Below are 24741 nucleotides of genomic sequence, written 5' to 3' on the forward strand. Positions count from 1 at the left end.
ATTTATAAAATGGATTGGTTTATCATTCAATTTGGGCAGCACCACTTGTTTATCAAAGAGGTGTTCACTGAAAATTTACTGACTGAATAACGAACAGTGCATGCGTGCAGGCTGATCATGGTCTGCACTGGTCGCAAAGGCAGAATCACCTGCCGCTAGTAGGCTCAAGGTTTTAACTATGTTTTGAAAATAACAATTTTCTGACGCTTATTGATACTTTAAAAACAATCCAAAGAACGATACAGTTCTAATCTCCTTTATTCTATACTTATATCTATCATTATTTAACTTACAATTCCTTAAACAAATTTTAAAAGTGTCTGACCAGTTCAGTTATCGGCCATTCTGTTTGTTTGTTTAATGTATTTGATATCATGGTCCCCAAGCGATTTACTGTAATGTGATATGGTAATGTAGGTCAATGATCTAATTTTCAAATTTACTTCCGGTGTCATTTTTCAAATGAGTTGACTGAAATGTTGTTAAACTTGATAATTTGCCATTGACAGAAACAGACACTTTGATTGCCTTCCATCCATTAAAGGTTCGACGACATTAGTAGTAACTTTGCAGATTGTGCATTTTTGATAGCTCCTCTATATTTTTCATTTGATTATTTTTGCTGAATCAACATCCGTTTAAAAACTACACGTTTTATACCTAAAAGGCGTTGCATAGTTAAAATGTTTCATCGAGCCTTAGCAATCTGAGGTAAAATTAGCATGACTAAACCATTTTAATACATCTTCAAACAACACTTCAAAAACTCGCTCTCCGCACAACAGGGGTATTTAAAAACTACACCCACGCCGCCGGAATGCTGAATGCTCGAATGCATATCAGCAAAAACTCGGGTAACATCCGAGATTTAATTCTCCCTCACACACGTTTTAGTATAGCTCTGACGTCATCAACTGGCATTGGGCAGACGCCGTGGAATGTCTCGATTGTATTTATAAAAACACAGTATCAAGGTGTGACATTTGGAAAAACTAGTGTTAGCAAAGTAAGGAGATAAAAGACATCTTCTATGACTGTCCTAACGTGTTACCAGATTGCTGCAACGAATTAAAAAGGGGTTCGTCAGAAGTCAGAATCGAGGACCGAGGAAGAGGGCCGACTTCTAGCTTGCCGTATTTATATTATGCCTGTTTTTCAGCTTTGTGTAAAAATAGTGAGAAATTGAAGGCATTTTGAATATTTGAGTATTTAGTTATTCGCTAATGGAAGCATAGGTACCTTGAAAGAGTTTAAGTTTAATTAAGAGTTTAAATTCAACGCCAACGTTCTGCACCAATGTAATAGCGAAATATTTTGTTCGAAAAAACACAAACTCATTGTATAAAAACTGTTTTGTCTACAGATACGAAAATTTTAATGAGACTTTATCCATTTTGCATTTTTATTAAACATACTGACTAGACAAAATGTACATACTCTTTATACGCTGTCTCAAGTATCAGTTAGCAGAACTATACAGTGATAATTCCTAGATAAATTTAAAATGAAGTTAAATACGATTAGGACGTATTTGAAATTTAGTGCTATAAAAGATTAAGGTTGGTCTTCATACTTCTTACATAATATTCAAACTGAAATGATCATTTACTGGTTCTACACCTTGAGACACTTTCTCTCTGTGTATGATCAATTGTTGACAATGCAATATAAATAAACGCAATAGCTTGAAATGGGGGTGTCGCAGGTGGGAACGGGGAGGGGGGAGTTGTAAGGATGCTACAGAACAGCATCAAAAACACAAGGAAACTGAAAGAAGAAACATATATTCTTTCGTTTGCATGTGAGTAAGGGGTGGTGGGATGGGGAGCAGGAGGGTGTATTGCAAATTAAACCTATAGTGCAAACTTAATAATATTTCTTTTTCATGATATAGGCGACACAATCTTTTAAGCCCTTTAAGCCCCAACTCTGGTTTTTCTGAGTGGAACCCTAAACAAAATCTTAAGTGCATAACTTTACATGTAGACTAACATTCATATAAAGTATCATGACTCAAGATTAAGTACTTCTGAGATACGTACGGACAAACTGTTGGCGTTGGCTCCTGGCCAGGTCAAGGGCCCAAACTATTGTATTACTACGTGAAATCCCAAACAAAACCAAAATTTCACACAGAGCACTAGTATAATGTTTGACCACTCTTAAACAAAGTCCCTCTCATCCCCACCCTCACCCCCACAACCACACACCCCTACCCGCAAAAGAAGATCTGGAGACACAAAGATATAAGCCTCGTATAACATGAATAGAGGCCATACTGCTATTTTCTGAACGTTAAATCTTGACTTCTTTCAAATCAAAATTGCAAAGTTAACGACATTTGTATTGTTAATTGTACACTTCGAGGGTTCAACGCAATAAGGGCGTATCTACATATGATTATTATATGTAGATACGCCCTTATTGCGTTGAACCCTCGACTTGTCAACTAATCTGATCGACAAGACAGCGCTAATTAGAGAATACTAACGCCATAACATTTTGTTGTGGATTTTTTACACTTATCATATTTCAAGATTATTTTAAACGAGCGTAAAGTGACCCCAACTTTTATTTCATTTTTAGCAAATAAAGGCACGAAACTATTCAAATTATACCTTGATTCGAGGTTATAGGCTTTTTAAAAATAGAATCGAAGATAAAAAATACACATGATTCACAACAAAAAAAAAATCTGTATGTATTCTTTGTTTATTTTTTAGGTTTTGCCTATATCAATAGAACTGCATACTCATTTCCTTTTAAAAACCGCACATGCTATAAGTAAATACGATGCTTGATGCTTATGACGACACACCTGTATAATTATCATAAAATTGCAATATATGAAGATGTACGTGTAATACAACTCCGAGATTCAAATAAATTGCACACTAATTTAGCATCAAACAGTAAATAACAGCCGACTATTCGAATTTATTATCAAAGCTGTTTGAAGATTTTAAATTTATCAAAAATCATATAGATTAACCAAATTGAAAATATTCTTATTTTAGCACAAATATCAGCAGTATTATTAAGAACTAAAACTAAGAAATTTTCTGATGTTGCTTCAACGCCATTTTTCAACACTATTCCATGTAAGTAACGACGGTTCTTATTTTCCACAAGAATGTGCAGCGATAGAAAGTTTATAGGCCACTTCCATGCACGAGCCTTGCTTTTGAGTTAATCCATTAGCGATATTGTTAGACTATACGCCTACAAATCTTGAGGTCCGGGCGATCGACCCCCGAATAGAACCTTGGTATTTTCTCGTCTAGATTTACTTTAATGGCGGAAATGATGTTTGACTAACTGATTCAATGGACATAAGAGTCATTTTGAAGAGCTGGAGAGATATGAAGTAATATAAAGGGTAGTAAGTTAAAAGGCCACTAACAACAGCCTTGCTGTTAAGTGAGCACTAAGGCGCGGCTAGTATACATATATATCCGCCTACGGATCATGAGGTTCGGGGACAGGGGTTCGATCCCCGGTAAGGACTTCGGTATTTTCCTCCCAAGGTTTAGTTTATAATTAAGAAACCAAGGAATCAGCCCAGTCGGGTCCAATGGTTTGGAGATGACAGCTCGCCTGGAGATCAAACTCTCTATCGTTTTGTTTATAGTATTGGGTCTACTAAGCTGATATCATGGTCAATACAGAACTAAACAACCAACTTAAAGTTGAACACATGTACTAGAAACGTATTTCTTAAGAAAAAAAAAACCATTCAACTGCGTACAAACTATACATACTCATATTCACTTTTAACGGAAGAGTTAGTGTTTTGTTCTCAACAGGATATGATACAGCAAGACAAGCTATTTATTTACAAACTATATTTGAAACAATATAAATGATAAAACGGACTTCCAAGAATGATTGCTAGATCCTTGATATACCCACATTTCCCGGTAATCTCAGGCCAAAATGGGGTTTGAAGAAGGAGGCTCGCCTAAGGATCAAACCTTTGATCACTCATTTATAGTATTGTGGTATATCTACCGAGCAGCCAATATGACTAAGCAACCAACTTAACATATGTATTAGAAACGTGTGTACAAAATACACATACACATATTTATTTTTAAACTGAAGTGTTCGTTTTTTTACAACAGGACATGTCATACTGCATGTATGCAGCTATATATTTTAAAAACTATTTTTGGAGCCATGATGATAAAAACAGTTTTCCAAGAATGGCTGTTAGATCCTGGACATATCCACATTTCTTGGTAATCTCTAAAAGTACTTTATTCAGAAATCGCCTTTATTTTAAAATGAATCTATTTTATAAGATCACGATTAATTTTTTTTCTCACGGTACACTTAAGAATATTATCTTCATAAACAGATATTGTATAGTAACAAAGCAAACAAATAATATGATACGTTTAGTAACGGAGACTGACATATATATATATATATCTCTGGCAGAGAGAGGCCGTGACTATTTTCACTGACCGGTCTAAAAGTTTCTCATGTCATATTTTGTTTGATTAACTTTTCATTAGATAATATATCGTTGTCGATGTTGTGATACAAACTGCAGGCAGGCAGTTCGTGAACTTGTAACAGCAATCGGAAATAATAAAATTCCCCGTATGCAATTTCGGCGGTCTCCGGGGTGTGCGACGAGCAACATTGTCGAAAACACGTAATTACATGTAGAAATTATGACACCATCCTGTAACCTGTGCTGCAGAATTAGTACCCTTATAACTTACTCTGTTATACAGAAGTATAGAAATAGAAGATACAAGAGCTATTACATCGAAAACAAAAACACTGCCACATTAATGTGTATTTACAAGGAACATGATTGGATAAATCATATATTATTACGCTCATACTGTCTCGGTTGACAAGAAAAAGAGTATGAATTAAATTACCTCCTCCATGAGCCGGTGATATAGGTATAAGACTCAATACATAGTGATATTGGCTGGAGTAACTTCTCGGGTACGACTCTTTTGGACAGCTCGTTTCGGCACAACCGTGTGGATTGTCGTTTGTGCTTAATAGTCTTTCTTTTCTCCATTTGTTCAGATGGGCTTTCTTCATTCCTAATTATTTTTTTTACAATGTGCGCTTTGTTTCTTGTACCGCCGTGTCTTAATATTAAAATATGGTTTTCAGTTATTCAGCGCTTTGATTCTATGGATCAATGACTTTAATATCCTTCCTGTTATAAAATATAATCGTCTTAACAGATTTTAGAAAAGCTTACGTCTGTATAGCCGTTTATTTACAAAATTAAAAAAATACACTTTCACAAATATTTATGTCTATGTAAAACATGAAACATTGTCATTATTTAATGTCTATATTTAGATATCAAGCTATAAATAATACTTTGAAACGCTTTACAATAAAACGATAATCTCCACTTTTTCAGTATAAATGTCACACATTTTTAAACAACTTCCTCTTGGGCTTCTCAAATTAAAAACTGCTGACTTCTCTTCAGTCCTCCGGAGAAAAAACTATGTACATTACACTGTCTTCCGGTGTACTTAAAATAACTTTGTCGTTACGTACAGACGAAAAACTTCAGTGTTTGAAATATCCAACGAAATCCAACCCCGATTTGTGTTTATATATATAAATCTTTATTTTCACTAGTTATTTGATCACCAAACGTACAGCTGTTACCACTAGTTATCCGTATAACCTTCATTCAAAAACATGTATCCTATAAACGCGTAACAATATTCACATTTTCACGTCTATTAACCTTCCTTGTTTTGCCAATTTAACTACGATTTAATGGCGTCCCGGTGACATATAAGGCGATATTCACGATATAGTAACTGGGAGGTGTATATTTTTATCTGTCCTAACATGTACAAATTCAATGTTTATTCAGAGTGAGGGTTTAACCGTACAATCGGTTTTTAACTGTGGTCGATTTAATTTGTGTTGGGTATGGTATTGATTCAAATGTTTAAGACATAAACTTCTTATAAGATACTAGTAATTAAAACAAACTGTGTAACAAAACAAGTAACGTTCGCATTTATATTCAGTATATTTGTAACTTAACTGCCTTAAACCAAATTTATACCTAAGGCAGAAGTAAAATATCGGGTTTTCAACATATTAATTGAATTTAGTTCCGCCTAGTGATTTTACATTTAATAAATAGTTAAGATAAGTCGGGTGTGCGTATATATGTTGGCAACGTGACTGCTGTGATTATTTACAAGACAAAACAGGTCGATAAATCGGGCATTGGTTTAATAATATAGTCACCTGTATGACAGGAATCCCATTGTAATATTTCAATATACTTTAATTCTTTTTTTAGGCAGAATAATCTAGAACAAATGACGTCTGTAACATTAGTTACGCATTGATATGTGTTATATACATGAAACGAACCAACATTTATCATAAACTTAGTTTATTTGACAGTTTTCATTTCCTGTAACGTTTTCTGTCAATTTTAGTGTTTGAAATTATTTTTTGTCCAATGGCATTGCAGTACTTTTCAAATTTTCAGGAAATTTATTTTAGTAAATCAGCATTAACTTGCAGTCGTTTATTTATCAGGTTAGTCATGTGTAAAGAAGGGACAAGAAGTGTGTTATTGATTTTATTTGCTCTGACGTCATCCGAAAACAAAAATAATTTCAAACACTAAATAGGTTAGTGTTTATTAATGTGCATTTACAAAACTTAATCAGACTCGCGGCTGCGCCGCTCGTAGCTGATTAAACTTTGTAAATACACATTAATAAACACTAACCTATACTAAGTGCTTATTTTTCACTGATTTACATAAAAAAGTAGCTTTAAAGATACAGATTTGTGCAGACACTACTCGTTTTTAGCATGTTTGGACAGTACAAGCTTAAGACGATGCTCCATTTTCAGAAGCTTATCCTGGTTCTTCCTAAATTTTAGATAAAAAGAGTTCATCCTCTGCTAAGACTTGAATCCATGACCTTTCGTTTCGTGCCACTGAACTATAGAACATTCTTGGGTTTATTCGCGTGTATGAATGTTAAGCTCACATACAAGTGACTCTTATCTCAATGTTAGTATTTTTAGCTGGAGGAGCGGGAGCTCAAACTCATGACCCCTGGTTTCGAAGTCAGACAGCGTTACCACTGGACCACTTCGTCCGCTCTCTGGGTTGTGTGCACTTCCTAACTTTGTATCATAAGTCGGGGACCTCCGTGGCCGAGTGGTTAAGGTCGCTGCCTTCAAATTACTTGCCCCTCATCAATGTTGGTTCGAGCCTCACTCGGGACGTTGAATTCTTCATGTGAGGAAGCCATCCAGCTGGCTAACGGAAGGTCAGTGGTTCTACCCAGGTGCCCGCTCGTGATGAAATAATGCACGGAGGGGCACCTGGGGTCTTCCTCCACCATCAAAGCTGGAAAGTCGCCATATGACCTATGATTGTACCGGTGCGGCGTTAAACCCAACAAAATTAATTGTATCATAAGTCATGCACTAGTTATCCTCTATACAGATCGACAATATAGCCCGTGTATTAAACATTTTACACAGTAAAGAAGTATATCACCCGCATGATTATACAACTACACATTAAAGTTCAATGAAAACTGGGACCGACATGGCTAAAAACGGTTTGTTATCAGCTACATAAAATACTGCCCGATGAAAAAAGTTATGCTACATATGAAACAATAGATATTGTGTTTCGTGAAAATATATCAAGTCAACAATGTGTTTTAGTAATGTCTAAAATGGTGTAGACATCAATATTTTAAGGCTAGAGAAACACAGTCGAGCAGATGTAACGATGTTTTACTGACTTTGTTGGATCATTTTACATAAATTCCGTTTCATTACCGGAGTCTTAATTTAAATAAACATATTTCATATACCACGTGTATATTTTTATGAACCAAACATATTACATACATTCTTACAAACTATTAAATTTATTGGCTTGAAAACAAGCTTTAAAGGAAACATCTTTCAGCTTGAATTAACTATGATTGATGACTGCCTCCTGAATTCTGACTGGTATACACACTTGCAGTGTAAAATATGGACAATTTCGTGTTTCAACTATTTTATTTTTGTTTGTACTTTGTAAATACCATGTTTCATTTATATATGAACGTCATGTATTGTAAAAGGAACAGCTCTTCGTATACTGCGGAAGACGTAAAGGTGAATACTTTGATCTATTTCCACACGGGTTACGAGTCGGAAGCTCTCCCGCTGCAGCACTGTACTCCCGCAATAATATGCATGTAGTGAAAACAGTATAGAATCTTCATTTAATTCGTATTTGAAGGGCCTTAAGTTGAAACTACCTCGGGGGCAGACTTCAATTTTCAGCTTAATGTCTGACAAGCCATTGCTGATTACTCTAGAACTGCAGTTCGTGAAAAATGTAAAACTGATTTTCAAAAAAATGCATTTCATAGAAAATTCCGCACTCAAACGCGATGAAAAGAACAGCAAAAGCAAAGAAAAGGTAAAAATAATGTGTCACTGTTCATATGTCTATAGATTTACAAAAATAAATGATTAATGACAAGTTTTTATTAGATTACTGTTTTGCTAAAATAAAGATTATTTAGATAGCTTGGATTTATTTGAACCGATGATTATATCATTTGATAATACAAAATCCTGCTTATCTCATAATCCATAAATAGGTTGAATTGATACATTCTTATGTCTGGGGTAACCACTGTGAACTTCAACTCTTTTTATGGTACTTACTTTATCAAATTTATCACATTTATCTTTACCAAATTTGCCCATAAAAAAATATTAGTTTTACTTATACTAGCAAATGATGCAAGCTGCCAACGGCGACTAAAAACGTCATTTTAACGTTAAAATACTCAGGGTAAGTTACGCTTTACTATTTTAGATTTTGTTTAAATCTAATGTCATTTATTATGTCAACATTACATTAGGCCAGAGAACGCATCTTTACATATGATTAATATATATATATATATATATATATATATATATATATATATATATATATATGATAATGAATAAGTTCAAATTTGTATGGTCTGATGAAATCATCGTTTGCTGTAAAATTTGCTTGATATTACATATTTGATAAGAAACATGTATATATCTTATCCCATCAAGTCGTACAAGACCCATCCGGTTAGTGTTCAGCAGGTAGAGAGCAACATACTGTCAATTTTTTCCTAGACGAGGTGAATGTTCTATAATTTAAATTTTATAGAAGATTTTAACGGCGTTTTGATGTTGTTCAGGAGTGCCGCAAGGGATCTTCAGCTTACAAGTTGCCAGTTATTATAAGTTGCCAGTTATCTAGAAACACTGGTTACATTAAATAACATTATTTTACATTTAAGGAATACCTAAAGTCATATCAAATGATTTCTTAATTTAAAATATACACACATTTACCATTTAAAGTTGAATGGGGTACATTGTGAGTCATTTAATTTATGATATGATAAAACTGTTGAATGGGTCGATAGAATTGCATTGATAAAACTGTTTTTTTGGTATGACGTAAGCAGTGTTATCTTGTACCTTAAAAAACACTATTTCTAGAACATTTGAACATGTTTACAAATAATATTATTTACAAAATACATGTACCTGATTTAATATACACTTTGTAAGTAATATGTTTAAGCTTCCAACACAAGTAGACTTAACAAGATTCAGGAAAAAAACACATTTAATGAAAGATGAAAAAAAACACACATGAATACAGAAATGTTTGAATATTGCCATATTCTATATAAAACCACATCCTTAGATATGATAATTCTGGGATGGGTGCTGGACTAGGATGGGTGCCTCAAATGTGTAATATGAACCATTTAAAGGCACACGTGTAATATTATATATCAAAATTAAACGCTGAAGGGCTTCAATTTAAGCAGCATTCTGTTTTCGAATGTAATTAATTTACTTTTTCTTTGAGAAACAACAGAGTAACTGCTAAATAAAAATGAAATCACTTGTCTACCTTCGATAAGACTACTAAATTTACAAAAGTACATGAAAAATGACACCCAAAGCGGCACATAAGTTTAAATGACTAATGAAAATTTCGATCAAGATGTAAAGTATAGACCTGCTATTATTATATGTGTGTGTTTTCAAAAAAAAAAACAACCTTTTAATCCGCAATAATACTGACGTGCTTTAGCTATTTAGTATTTGTCTGTACCTGTAAATATCTAAGTTAGAGGTACTAAAACTTGAAATTCTAATGTAAAATTTCGAACAGGCTAAACGTTCTTTTCTCATCTTGGCAGAATAATATAAAAGTTATGAAAATAATGAAATTAATTAGGTGTAACAAATGTATCTGTATTTAGTTCTCTCAATCAACTGCTGGCCTTTGAATTGTTGAGGAATAACCTATGCTTTGAGAAGGGGTAAAATGGTATCATCCCTATTTACGGCTCATCCTACAATCTATCGACTGGTCGCCCAATTCGCCTTATCATATTCCTCTACTGACATTGTGAAAATTTAAAAGAGCAAGTTCATATTTGGTTAAGTTATACAATGCTGTGATATCAGAAGCAAAGTTAAAGATAATTGAGCCGTGCCACGAGAAAACCAACATAGTGGGTTTGCGACCAGCATGGATCCAGACCAGCCTGCGCATCCGCGCAGTCTGGTCTGGATCCATGCTGTTCGCTTTCAGAGCCTATAGTAATTAGAGAAACTGTTAGCGAACAGCATGGATCCTGACCAGACTGCGCGGATGCGCAGGCTGGTCTGGATCCATGCTGGTCGCAAACCCACTATGTTGGGTTTCTCATGACATGGCTCAATTAGTAAATTAAGATATATAAGTCATCTAATTCATTTATTATATATCATTAATTAGATAAAAAAAAATGTTATCTTAAATGCAACGCAATAGTTTTGTGGTTAACTGTACATATCTTATATATAGAGGCGGAAGTGAAATTATATTGATATATTTGACTACACTCGATTTCGAACCTGTGACAACCTTGTATTTCCTGGTTTGTTAAAATATCAACTGATAAGACACTTTGTGAAGCTATTAATAAAAGTAGCTTCCGGGACATGCCTTAACAATGACTTATCGGCGTATGATAAAACAGCTTTAGAGCTGGAGAAAAAAACATGATTTACACACATTGTTTAAAATGTTGACAAAATGTTAAGATCTTTTAGAAGCATTGAACAAAATAATAACACAATAAGAAACTAGACTAGAATGTGTCTGAAGGACACAGGGTGTGCCCTCCTCTGGTACATGTCACAAATACGGGGCAATAATTCAAAAGTTTGCAGTCTTTAAGGGGGTATAGCCTCAACAAACATTTTATACAAAGGATTCATTAGTCTAGGCCATATTCTTTTTTTTAGCTATTAGCATCATAAACAAAAGTCCACTATTTTGGCTATTTCAAGAGCCTTAACTCTGTAATTAGCGCTAAAATCTCAAGAAGAATGCTTAAGTCACATCATGATAAAGACTCATGCATCATGAATTTACATCAAATACCTTTTGAGCTAGGCACGTCATTAGGTGAAAATGTGCATTTTTTACTATTTCAGGGGCCATAACTTTGGAAATAGGGGGCGGAGGCAGACGAAAAATAGGAGATGCGCAAGTTCATATCATGATAAGGCCTCATGCAAGGTTTCATCAATTTATATGATAAAATTTAGAGCTAGGCGCTTTACAAGGTGAAAATGCGCATTTTTGACTATTTCAGGGGCCATAACTCTGGCACATCTTGAGCGGAACTCTATTAACTTTATTACTGAAAGGACGCCATGCCCCAAAGGACAAAGAATATTAACAACCCTGACTTCGAAACATGTTCATGGGCTTACTCCTAATCATGTTAGATTGCAACCAAATTAATAGGTAAGGGAAATGTGTAGACAAAATCCTCAAAAAGATCACGAGGACAAAATGTGTAACTGCACATGCAACAGGCCGTCAAACTTGTACATTTGCCTGTATTGATTATAGATCATTGATGCGTTTTTAATCTATTGGAAATCAAGTCTCGTGAGCTTCGGTTGTTCATTTAATTTCATTAGATGGCGCACGTGCAACATCCTTTTTTTTGTTACAAAGATACTCTATGGTCATTTCATTTATGGACATTGCCGAACACTTGCTTTGTTCAGTTGCTAGGTGTTTCAGCCAATGGCATTACATCTGTGCCTCTTCGGCAAAAGCGGCAACATATTGTGGATTTCACCTGGGCACTGCAGTAAGGGGTGTTTCAGTCCATTTTGTGTCATTGTGAAATATTGGAAATACGGATTAATACGATTGCTTCTTATATTTTTGTTTTGTAAATACTTGGATTTAGTAATACAATTTTAGCACTGTTGCTAATCATCAATTTAATTTTTTTCCGTTAGTCACATTCCTAGTCAATTCTAGGGACGTCTGGCACGAGCCTAAATCAATCCGTTACAGTAACATAGAGTTGCTTTTGGACTTGTTTTTCCTCCAGAAATCCACCAAGACTGCTCATATGTAGTGAAAACATCGATTGCCCTTACCGACTGACTGAGCTATCCATTTCAAAACACAGAAAAATTATAAGGAAACGCTGTAGGGGAGCGATACCCACGAAACCAGCTCGAAGCTATGCCCGAATACTTCGTTTTCAGATCAGACCATACTTCATTCAATATATACACCCTTTTTGCCTCTGCTGGGCTGATCATGATCTGCACTGTCCGCTTTTCAGTCAGTATATTTTCAGTGAACACCCCTTCGAATAATAAATGGTATTGCCCAAATTGAATCATGGACCAGTCAATTTTAGAAATTTAGCAGGTTAAGGGTTAAAAATAAAGGTTGTTGAACTTAACAAAAGTATTTCATTCGAAACATAACAATATCATACGTATAGAACTTTTATACTTATTCAAATTAACGTTCAATTTTTTTTATACATATTCAAATTTACGTTAACTGCGTTGCAGGTCATGCCTAATTTTACGTAAATAAACTAGAGGTAGTCGTTAGCATTTTATGCCGTATCTTCTAATATGACAACAAAATGTAAGTAAAACCTGCATAATTTATACAAGAAATAGCACAGCCTAGCTCATGGACATAAATTAGCTGTACAATTATTCTAGTCATGTATAAAACATATGATATTATCTGTGATATTCAGACATAAAACAGTACTGAAATGATGATATAGGATGCGATATCTTGGTGTAAGAAGCATATGCTGTTTAAACAGCATTTCAGATCTAGTATTTTCAACACGTCTTCAGTAATACTAATACCCTGTTTATAGAATTTAAATGTGCCAATTTTTAAAATAAAACGACTCGCATTTTAGCGAATATTTTGTTAGAATGCATGATATTAGTTACATCAAACGTGTCGAAATGAAAGATTTTGATTAGTATAAATAACTTGTAAATTCCAAGACAATATAATATGAGCCATGCCATGAGAAAACCAACATAGTGGCTTCCCCATGGCACGGCTCATATATTGAGTGTACGTTTAAAGTGCAGATAATGAATCCATTTATACATATAACTTTATGCTTTAGCACACTCTATATCTTATCGGCTGTTTCTTGTACATAAATAGCTATGAATCCATGATTGAACATATTATGATGTTTACGCAGTTACGTGACAGGTGCGAAACTGTCGACTTCATTCTAAAGGATAAAAATGATACTCGAATGATTTTATTTTAAAAAGCTGATCATAGTGTTCCACTGATCTCCGCATTCAAAACGAAAAACCAATATACCACAAGAATAAAATGTTTACGACATATAGCGTGAACAACATTTATTTTGCACGCGACCGCATGGTTCCCAAGATCCAATCAAATAATCCGTTTCAAAAATTTAGAACCGCCCACTACATTTTACCCCATATATAAACAGCCCACGCTTCAGGAGCGGTCTTTTTTCCTGCAAATTCCAAGAACGAGAGGTAGACAGTTAAATTTTTAAAAGTATACATTTAGAAAATAAAATGTACATGTTTAAAACTTGTATCAAGATCGACTGTTATTTTATTGTTACTTTCGGAAGATGTTCATTGTAGTATCTATCCGAAAAATAAATTTATTGAACGCTCTAGATCTAGCTCATTTAAACTAAGTCTTGCTTTACAGTATATATTTGAATACGCGTCATCAAGGTGACGTCATATAAATGAGCCGCGCCGTGAGAAGGGTTCTTTTGCGGCTGGATCGGGTCCGGGCCGGCCTTCGCGTCCGGGCGGTCTGGTCGGGCTCTATGCTGTTCAATTTCAAAGCCTGTAACAATTAGAGAAACCGTCAGCGAATAGAATGGGTCGTTGCGGGCCGCGGGGCCACTGTGTTGGTTTTTTCTTGGCGCGGCTCAAATAATAACTATAATAAAAACAAAAACATCAACAGAAAACATGGTAGCTTTACGATCTGAATTCCTCTAAACTGAATATTAATTTTTTGTTTTGCTTTTTTCCATAACTTAAACAAACTGAGCATGCCTCCACGAAAACGGGCCCGGACATCACAAAGAGCTCCACATACATCATCATCGGATGGAAACAAGGGTCCATCGGATCAAGCAACACCGAAATCTGGCCAGCCAAAGAGTCAACAAACACCACCGTCACCGCCGAATAGGAAACGTCAGCAGACACAGCCGGCACCGCCGAATAGGAGCGAAGGTCACGTGGACAGCCCGGACAATCAGGTGAACATATCCCATTATATACTTGTTCTAACGGCATATTAGATGCTCACGTCAGTAATATTGTCAAGGAAAAAATCTGGTTAGGCCAGTATGTTGACTTACAAACTCTCCTTCATAGCCAGAACAATCAGACCTCTCAAAAACAAACATTTCAATTATTAGACGGAGAATTAGTATTAGCTAAGAAAGAACAATCTGCTAAAATTTTGGAAAAAATCGAAATCTGGTCAGATGCCTTTCTAGTATATATGTATATTTACGGCTTAAAGCACCCCGGGGAAACCCTACAAATGCTCCAATATTTTTATAACATCCGTTTAGCTGCAAGTAAATACACAGGTTGGTGGGTGTACGACAAACAGTTCCGGCTCAAAAAGTCGCACAAGAATCACTGTTATATAGTTGTACGCTAATTTATTATAAACCTATATGAATTCTGTCAAAAATTCGGCTTGTATTTCACAATATGAACATGCAGAAAAAAATTCCGTATTGTACCTTTTGTAATGTACGAGTATGTTGCTGCACTACTTTCATTTAATATGCATGACCTGACACAGTTATATAAAAAGCGCACAAAAAAACTTCACTCACTATTTTAACATCGATAAACATTGAAGACTTCGTTCGATAACAAAAACTCAAACAAGAAGGTGGAGGTATACAATAAAAGGGTCATTACAACAGTAGCTAGATCTGGGATTTTGTATTCGGCTCTCGTGGATTTTGAAAGGACGGATCACACTAGGGCTCTTGCGCGCCTCGTGAGATGAGTTCTGATCTAGCAAAATCTACTCGAGCCGAATACAGCATCCCAGATCAAGCTAATATTATAATAACCATATTATACACCGTAGCTCTTTTTTTTAAAGCGCTTGTAACATTATTTGATAACTGTTCTGGTTCTAGAACCAAACTGCACAGTATTGTACAACGATGGAGACAGTAGCAGTGTTTCAAGTAAAACACGTTTTACAATGTAAGTAAAAGGAAGTAATGGTATATTAACCTTCTTTCTTGTATGCACTTTGACCCCTGTAATTGAAATACTGCTTTAGGAAACAATAACGTATCACTTAACTGACGACGCTTATGTACTCAGTGCCTTCTCTATACTTAATGTTTTTTTCTTTGTACTAACAGCGTCATATTGCCAACTGCAAAATCTACAGTCACTTACCGGAACCGTAATCTGACTCTGGACTGTGTGTTGCATTGTCAAGGTCAACGATTGTCCTGTCATTTTTCTCATCTTCCCATGTAGAAATTACTTCAATTTCTAGCATTACTTCCTCGGGACAATTTTCATCATGCGACGGCCACATGAAGTCGCCCTCTGGTAATACGTATACATCATTGCCTGAAAACACACCAAAAATAACATTATTATATCGTTACTAGATACGAAATAATATTGATGTAGTAAGTTTATTAAAGGTATAAGTCTCTCGTTTTCGTAAATTACCACAGGTCATTGCTGCAGGTGTTTGGCAGTAATTAGTGATCACATACTCTATAATCTAAAGTAAGCCAAAGACCTGTGAAAGAGTTTCCCAGACTTGTAATATTTTTGTCAACCCATTTTAAGCCAAATTGCTTTGGTTGTATCAATCTATAGTCTTCCTTCATGAATTTACGTCTGGATGTATCGAAGAAGAAAAAAACTTGATGCCTACATATAAACGCGTAATCTTGCGTTGTAAATATAAAATAAACAGAAACTATGAAAAAGGTTTCAAACGGCTGAAATACATTCAAAATGTTCGTACATGGTATTCTGTGATGATGACAGGCATACGGCAACATATTTATTGAATACACCTGCACCTAGTATCTTCTTTTAGTCGAATTTCGGTTATCACGGAATATAAATATTCAGTCTTTTGAATGTGAGTACCAAATTGCAGCTGAATATAGAATGCGCAGGCAACGTTTTTGTATTGCACTAATGATATATCGACGTACCAAAAATATAAGGTCGTAACTGTTACTTACGACCTTTTATGACCAATACTTTTCGGAATTTGCATTGAAAGGGTCATAACTTAAACATAAAATCATAATTGTGTGACCCTGTTTAAAACCCTGTTTGTTACTAATATAAGGTCCTATCTGTTATTTACCATTTAGGTGTCGGTAGGTTTTAGAAAACTGCACTGAAGAAAAAGGTCGTATCTGCTACTTTTAAGATTGCATATTATGTGATTTTGGATTCAACAATAATTTATTATACAGTAAATAGGTCGTTAGTAGCAGATAGACGGCTGTAAAAAAGCGTATATACAATTTCTGGAATAACATCAGCTTCTTAAGTCTATGTCAAATGGTACGTTTGAAGTATTTAAAAGCTTTCGCTGACATATCTGTTAAAGATGGGTTTTTTTTTTCAGTTTTCTCAAAAGTACTGTTTTTCACATACGACCTTTTATTTCTGGGACGCCTGTCTGTCACGAACATAAATAGTTTTGACAGTTAACTAATGTCTACTTTCAAACGAAGTTGCCGGGAACAAACATCTTTAACAATATTTGATATCAACATGAAGTTCAAAATGCATAAAAATAATCATTTTAAACAAAAAATGTTATGATCTACATTTATTTTTGATGTATAGATGAAACTTTAGCCTAACAGAAGAAAAACATTTCTTTAACATGCATCATATTTTGTCAGGAAGTCCCTAATACATACGATGATAAACTATGACCGTGCAAGGACTATGAAATTTTAAACGAAACGTTATGAATACTGAACATTTTCTCTCGCCTTATGTAATGTATAAAGAATGTCACCTGTTCGTACATGTGAACAAGGAAATGATAAATAAAATATAATCAGCAGATCAATATTCATTGCGGCTTTGGGATCCCATGTTCATTCAGCTTATCAAAAGCTGCTATCTAGGACAGTGTACACAAAATCATGGCCATATGCTACCTAATTATAATAGATTTATTAAAATTTCTTCCGCATTGACTACTTCCTTGTCTCAAATAGACCGAAGGGAAGTAACTGTTAGGTATACTTGGTAAAAATAGACGGTAATGAGTTGCCGGCTCTTGACAAAAAAATAAGGGAAATAACTGAATCAGTTTAACTGAGGATTGCCATATTCCTTGCCCTTTGAAATATTAAGGGAGCGAACCGCAATCTATTTGATCAGACCGGGTTTTCGAGTTTTTGCCCTTCGCCTACAATAAAATTTTGCAGCAAAGACATAAATCGGTCACCTACGCTTTTTGGATGTTAAGGTTCTTGTAAAGCCTTTTGAAACCACCCATCGGGTGAATTTTTGTTTTAGTTTTTTTACACCACATATACCTTGGTTTATCATAAAGAATATACCAAACTGTTTATAATAATAAGAAGAAACTTTCAATACAGGTTTAGTGCCCTATATCACATGTACTTCGAATGTTCACGTTCTATTTTGTAGAAGATATCAAACTTCTTTTCCATAAGTATTTTGTCAATACTTTTATGATTATGTGTGTCTAACATATTTCTCCAGGTACTTCGAGAGTTGAAAGTGTTGCAAACCATGTACATTTCAACGAAATGCAAATTGCAAAATGAAAGTGAAAGTAGATCTGTCGAAATGACAAAATCTGCAATATTTAAAAAAAAAATAAACAAGTTAACCAGTTTTCATTTCCCTGAGTGCCCAGGTAAGTATGTTAGGCACGCAATAAAAGCAAAATAAGAGAACTTGAAAAAGAAGTTTGAAAAAAGAAGTTGGATATTTTCTACAAAATAGAATGTGGACAGTCGAAGTACATGTGTTGTAAGACAAAATACATGACATTGTTACCGAAAGGTGACCCTTATAGAAAGTATTTTCTACCCCTTCTGAACAATTCCGTATATATATGATATGAATATTACGGGTCTGTCAGGTATAATTTCCAAAATGAAAATTTACCCGAGAGGTGGTCTCAAACGTTTTACATGATCATTAAATAAAACATATATACAAATGTATTGGCATTATACTCAACTATTGGATATCTTTGATTGATGACGACCGTTCGAAAATAACGTATTGTCTCTAGCTTTAACATACTTCAGTAAAACAAACACCATAGTACGCCATTTTTTCAACTAACTTCACATCTTTGATAAAAAATATTCTTTCTTTTCTCTTTAATAATGGCAAACGTTTAGTAATGAAACATTTTGGTCATGCGCGGGGGCTAAAAAGTAATAGAACCACCAGCTTTCCCGGGCTACTCAATCCACACAGTACTCATTGCCACACTGTCAGAAGTTATGTTCACTCGAAAAACAATCGCTAACATAAACCCGGCGCACTGTTATCGGCGCCGTGACCTCAGCAGAACAAGTACATTAATTTTGCATGGATTCATAATTGGGAATTTCTTTCAGAAATGTTGATAAATATTACGTTTTAAGTCATAATCCGTTGCCGTCCGTTTAGTGCAAACAGTATCACAATTTATGTCTAACATTTCAGACAGGAAACACAGTAATAAAGTGACTTTTGTTGAAATATGCTGTTTGGGAATGAAATGAAAATTTTACAAATTGACGTAAAATACTGTGGCTGGCTGAAATGGGTGCTTTTGTGCAGACACATTTTGGTAATGTAAGAAATAAACTAATGGTAAAGTTGTTCTGTATGTATTTGTATAATGTTTAACGCCTAGGTGAGCGAAGATATAAAGCACCTAGAAGTAATTTGAGTTAAAACGTAAGTGTCAGTAACATCTACCGTCATTTCCAAATTGACATTTTTTTCTCGATCAAACTGAAAATATTTTAGCCATAAGGTTATTATTTCTTATTCGTAAACAACACAAATTGTAAATTATTTAGTTCTGTAATGCAATGACTTTGGTTTTGTTTAAGCATTTAATGTCTGTTAAGTGTTCACTAGATTAGAACTTGTGCTTATGACGACATTATGATTATTTAAAGTTTGCAAGGCCGGATTTCTCAAACTTTGCTATTTTCTCCATAGACAGTTATCTACATGATGCTTTAGTTGTGGGCATTTTTTCTGGAGGATGATCCTTTGTTTTTATTCTCCTAGTAACCGAAATGCGTATAAGTCTTATTTGAATTTTTCATTTCGAATGTTTACTATAGTATTTCTCTTCCGAGCCTTTTCTCACAGATGTACCTTTGATAAAATAAAACTGTTAAACATTTCACTTTAGTAAACAATGAACACAAAATGATTTTTGGGGACCTCCGTGGACGGAAAGTTAAGGTCCCTGATTTGGAATCACTTGTCCCTTCTTCGGTGTTGTTTGGGGTGTAGGACTGCCATCCGATGGCTTCCGGATGGTTGATGGTTTTACCTACGTGTCCGCCCACGCTTAACTGGTTCATTAGACAGAAACAACAAGATTACTCAACAAAAAATAAAGTAAATCTATGTTCTTTAGATTTCAAAAAAAAGTAGATGGATTTTGTTATTATGGGGTAGTGAATAACATCCTTGTGTACATTTCATCTTTTTCTTCTCTCAAGTACGAAAGTACCACCTGTAAGATGTCACTTTGATAGGCATTTTGTAGAGAAGGTCGCAGTCAAGTTTAAAGGTAATTACTAAATAATTCCTACCTAGATTTATACTTTTTAATTTATTTCTAGGAATCCTTTACTTGGATGACAAGGTACTCTCTGTAAATAAAACTGGAAAGAAAGTACATCTAGCCTTACATATACGAGACACATGAAATATACGATACACTTAGGGGCGGGGGAAGGAGGGGCGGGGTATTGGGGTGGGGGTAATGTTAAATGATGGCTTTATGCACTTTTTTCATTTAATATGAAATTAATATTTAGATTTCAAGAATCAGATGCTGTATCAAAGGTTCCCGCTGGTAAATAAATTCAAAAGAGTAAAGTGTAAGCTTACAGTCCGTTTTCAAGACTTTGAAAAGAGCACATACTGAAATTTCTTTTGTCATTTAGGCCATACCAAATTGATATGTCGTTCGTCGGAACTACCGCATCAATAATTTCATTCCCGAGAAAAAAAAATAAAAATTACCCGCCCGCACGTACATAAAAATCTCCGAAAAAAAAATTTTTTTTTTCGATTACGCGGTCCGGAATAATAATGACAAAACAGGTTTTATCGTTGTTTTAATGCGTCAAAGTGATATTGATCGGATTTTATGCGTCCGTAATACATGTAGCTGATGATCCAAACTCAAAAAGTAAGGAATTATGGTGTTGTTCATCATTTGTTTTAAATCTGGAGTAGTCTGTGCTAGTGCCACACATGGCCTTCGATGTGCCGGTAGGTAATGAAATAGGCACATTCTACTTTTGTTCAATACAGTGAAAAGAACGAAGCCCGACTTGTAAGACGTGCACGGGGATGCAGTTAAAAATATTTGGAAATATTGTTCAGATATAAAGTTTTCAAACCATTTGTTATCAGTTGTTTATTTCAGCATGTTAGATCTAGAGCCCAAAGCTGAGGCCAACTACTATCTTAAAAAAATATTTGTTCACAGATCCTGACCGACCTATCACATTGTCTCGGCCCAAATCTTTTTGAACGTAACTTCTTTAGTACAGCAGTCACATATTCTGCCAAAACGCATTTAGTCAATTTAAAAATTGTTTAGCTTTTCAAATAAGTAGTGTTGATATGAAAATAATTTCTAACAAAATCTGTCCTTTTGTAACCCCAGTTTTGCCTGTTTGTACACATGACGCCAGGATATATTCAAAATTGGCTGTAAATTGATTGAACGAAATAAACTGAAAAGAAAACAGACTTCCCCAACTCTAAATTTCTAGTTCAGTCAAAGCACACAAACAACACTTTTAAGGATGGCGATATTGGGATCATTCTTAGTCCGTCTGTTATTATTTTTGCTTGAAATGAATTTCTACCACAAAAGCTTAAGCTAGCCTGATCATGATCTGTTAAGAAATTATTCCAAAGGGATTCGAGCAATGTCGAAGCATCTGTTTGCCCAACTCCGTTTGGTCTCACTGGTCAAGTGGTTTATTACTTCCCCTCACCTCTATGGGTTTGAGTTCCACTATGGGGCACACATTTGTTCATGTGTCAAAGCCATCTTACTGTGTTTCAGAAGAAATGTTATTCAACACAATCATGTGCCTGTTTTGTCTTAAATATTCCTCATCCTGTGCCATTAAATAGGCACGTCTTCAGATTAATGTAGAAAAATCAAAATTAAAAATAAGACACTCATTCCTTAGTAATTAAAATTACAAAATAAAAAAAGTAAAGTGATTCAGTGAGTTTTGGCAAGAATTTATTTGCAAAATCATTCATGTAGTCTTTAAAACATATAGAAAAGCTATATACTGTGTTACCCACACTGTAAATGTTTGATTTCTGTGTTATTTCTAAAGAAATGATAACTTTATATATAATCATAACTGCCTCCTCAAGGGTTCAAGCTGGGAAAAAAAATAAAAAAAGCCCGCTCGCTCCATGTAAAATCTACCCGCCTCTGAAAAGATGAAAATTGAGAAAAAAAAAATAAAATAAAAATTTCGCTCGCCCGCTCCTATTTTTTTGGAAAATTTTCCGAAGAACTATTAATCAATTTGGTATGGCCTTAGTATTAAAATTCAAAATCCAAGACTAGTCAAGAGTCTTAAACTCGTAAAAATCTGGATGAAAGAGTGAATACCAAAACCATATCAAAAATTAACCTTAAAGAAGTTATTCAAGATGATTTCAAAATATAAACAAACCTCTACAGTATTTTACCATCAATATATATTGTCCTCTCGAGAATGTACCCAAAGCCTGTGACATTATAGAAAAGAGGCCACAAAAGAAAAAAAATAAAGTTAAGTAAACAGTTATGAGATTTACTAGTATTTAAGCTGTTCGTTTGTGTCCGGGATTTCGAATGTTACTCGCATTTTTTTAAACAATAAAAGGAATCTTAATATTTGTTTACCTTCCGATCTACAAACAGATAACATTTCGACGCCCGGTGACTCCATTTTTTTATATCATTTGAAAGAGTTGTGTCTGTTGAACAAGAATTAGTAAATGAGATGACCATGATAATATGCACGAATCACTACAGTCATGTTTTGTGACTGCGAAATGATAAATCTTACACTGTAATAAATGGATTTCTGTTGAAGTATCATTGAAAACAATAAAGTAAAAAATAAAATTTCTATAACATTATTTTGTCATGTGATTTTTTTTTCAGTACACAATACACTTTCAAATGATACCAAAATTATATGAGCTTACCAGGCATCAATATTTGATATATTTCAATAGCACTGTTCTATAGAACCAGCTTATTTGTGGACCGGATACTTGATAAAAGGGACTCTGTTTGCAGCGAAGTGCCTCTGAATAGTTGAGAAATGTTTCACTGGCACACTTTTGAAACCTTGAAATGAAATTATCAATGTACCAACATTCTACATAGGCTGTTACAAACATGGGATACCAGTTTCAATTAAAAACAAAACTGTAGGGGTTTACTTACTGGGAGCAGCGAGTACAAGCTAAAACGCCAACACTTCAGTATTTACTCTAACGATCTTTACAAGGCCTAAGAGATTTCTTGAATGAAATTAATGCATTTTTAAATTTTGATGCAACTGAACTTTTGTCATTGCCTCACTTATGGACCATGGACCACTTATAAAATAACTATTTAATGTAAGTCATGAGAAAAGTGAGCCTGTTTCATATTGGTGAGCTTTTTAAAAATCGTATGTTTGTTGACAAAGTGCATAATTTGCTGGATAAGTAAGTGCCTGGTCTCCACTTTTTCCAAATATTTTACCCGGGATCATGTTTGTTTTTTTCGGTTCAAATAACTGTTTTTTTTTTTCAGAAACAGATCCTTTAATTAATCTTTCAGAATGTGAACTTTTACACAATTAACTTCACATATATCTACAATATGTAATGCCTACGTAACGATTGTATTTTTAGTTCCATTGCCTAAATTATTTAGTTTTTCTTTCACTTCTGATCACTGCTTTTATGTCGGTTTCAGTTTACTGAGTTGTTCGTTCTATATTAAGAGATAATGAATAATTTGGTATGGGATAATGGTTTATTTAAGCAACATAAAATGAGTTGCCTCAGCAGCCGTGACAGTAAAGGTACAGGTACAATTGTGGTATTTCTACTTTGTGCGTGTAGGTTCGATGCCAAAATATTTCAACCGCCTCGATAGCCTAGTGGTAGAGCGTCCGCTTCGAGTGCGGGAGGTCGTGGGTTCGATCCCCGGCCGCGTCATACCAAAAACGTGAAAAATGGTACCAGTAGCTCCCTTGCTTGGCGCTCAGCATTAAAAGGGAAACTGGCCTCTTCTCTCATACCCTCGTGGCGATGGATACCATCAGGAATGAGGTGTCGAGAGCGATTAATATAAGTTGTAGAACTTCCTTCACAATCGACCTAAAATAAATTATGTATAAACTAAAATATTTCAGTATTCTAAATCTATAACGTAGCGTTAAATGAACTGGAGAAGACCTTGTAGCCTATTGTCGTATTTTTTTCAAATAAGTATAAATTGTTTTATACAATGCACAATGTGTTGTAAACATGTGTAAATAAGATATGTCATAATTGTATCTAACGCTTGGCTAGAAAAATGTGCTTATTATTATAATAACTGTGGACTCTGACTCCAGGTATCCACTGATACAACTGTCGAAAACTACAGTCATCGCTGCATGATGAAAGATTATGAATTGTATTTGCACTGAAATGACACTTACTTGGCAAGAAAACGGAAGAAAACTAAAATTACAATATGACAGATTAAACAAATAGCATCGACCCCGCCGACCACATGTTTGACAGGTAACTATGCAACCAATACGCCATTCAAAGCAGTTAAAACAACGTACTTTCGTTTCAGTTGAACACACGAATGCCTATTTCATTTTTCTATAAATATAAATGACATTAAAAGACGTAGGACCACTTTCAGGTGATTGATTGTTTTATATTCAAATAAATTTCACCTTGTTTGAGCAGTTTCTAAAAGGGGAGCTTTTTATATACCTATACATTCACTGAAAACTTCAAAAA

At 34.7% G+C, this 24741-nt stretch overlaps 1 protein-coding gene across 4 annotated transcripts in view; it reads right to left on the reverse strand.

Annotated features, from left to right (window-relative positions):
• LOC123536267 (uncharacterized) overlaps window positions 1-24741 on the reverse strand; it is a 65226-nt gene that overhangs the window by 11815 nt on the left and 28670 nt on the right. For 3 of the 4 annotated variants that reach the window (XM_045319276.2, XM_045319281.2, XM_045319280.2), the window contains one exon: window positions 15871-16050. In XM_045319276.2, coding sequence (XP_045175211.1) covers window positions 15871-16050 — 180 coding nt within the window. Of the gene's footprint in view, window positions 1-4898; window positions 5880-15870; window positions 16051-24741 lie in introns of those variants that run through there. The other variant, XM_045319279.2, reaches the window with a different exon arrangement.

The sequence above is a fragment of the Mercenaria mercenaria genome, chromosome 17 (genome assembly GCF_021730395.1).
Source record: "Mercenaria mercenaria strain notata chromosome 17, MADL_Memer_1, whole genome shotgun sequence".
In the NCBI taxonomy this organism is placed as follows: Eukaryota; Metazoa; Mollusca; class Bivalvia; order Venerida; family Veneridae; genus Mercenaria; species Mercenaria mercenaria.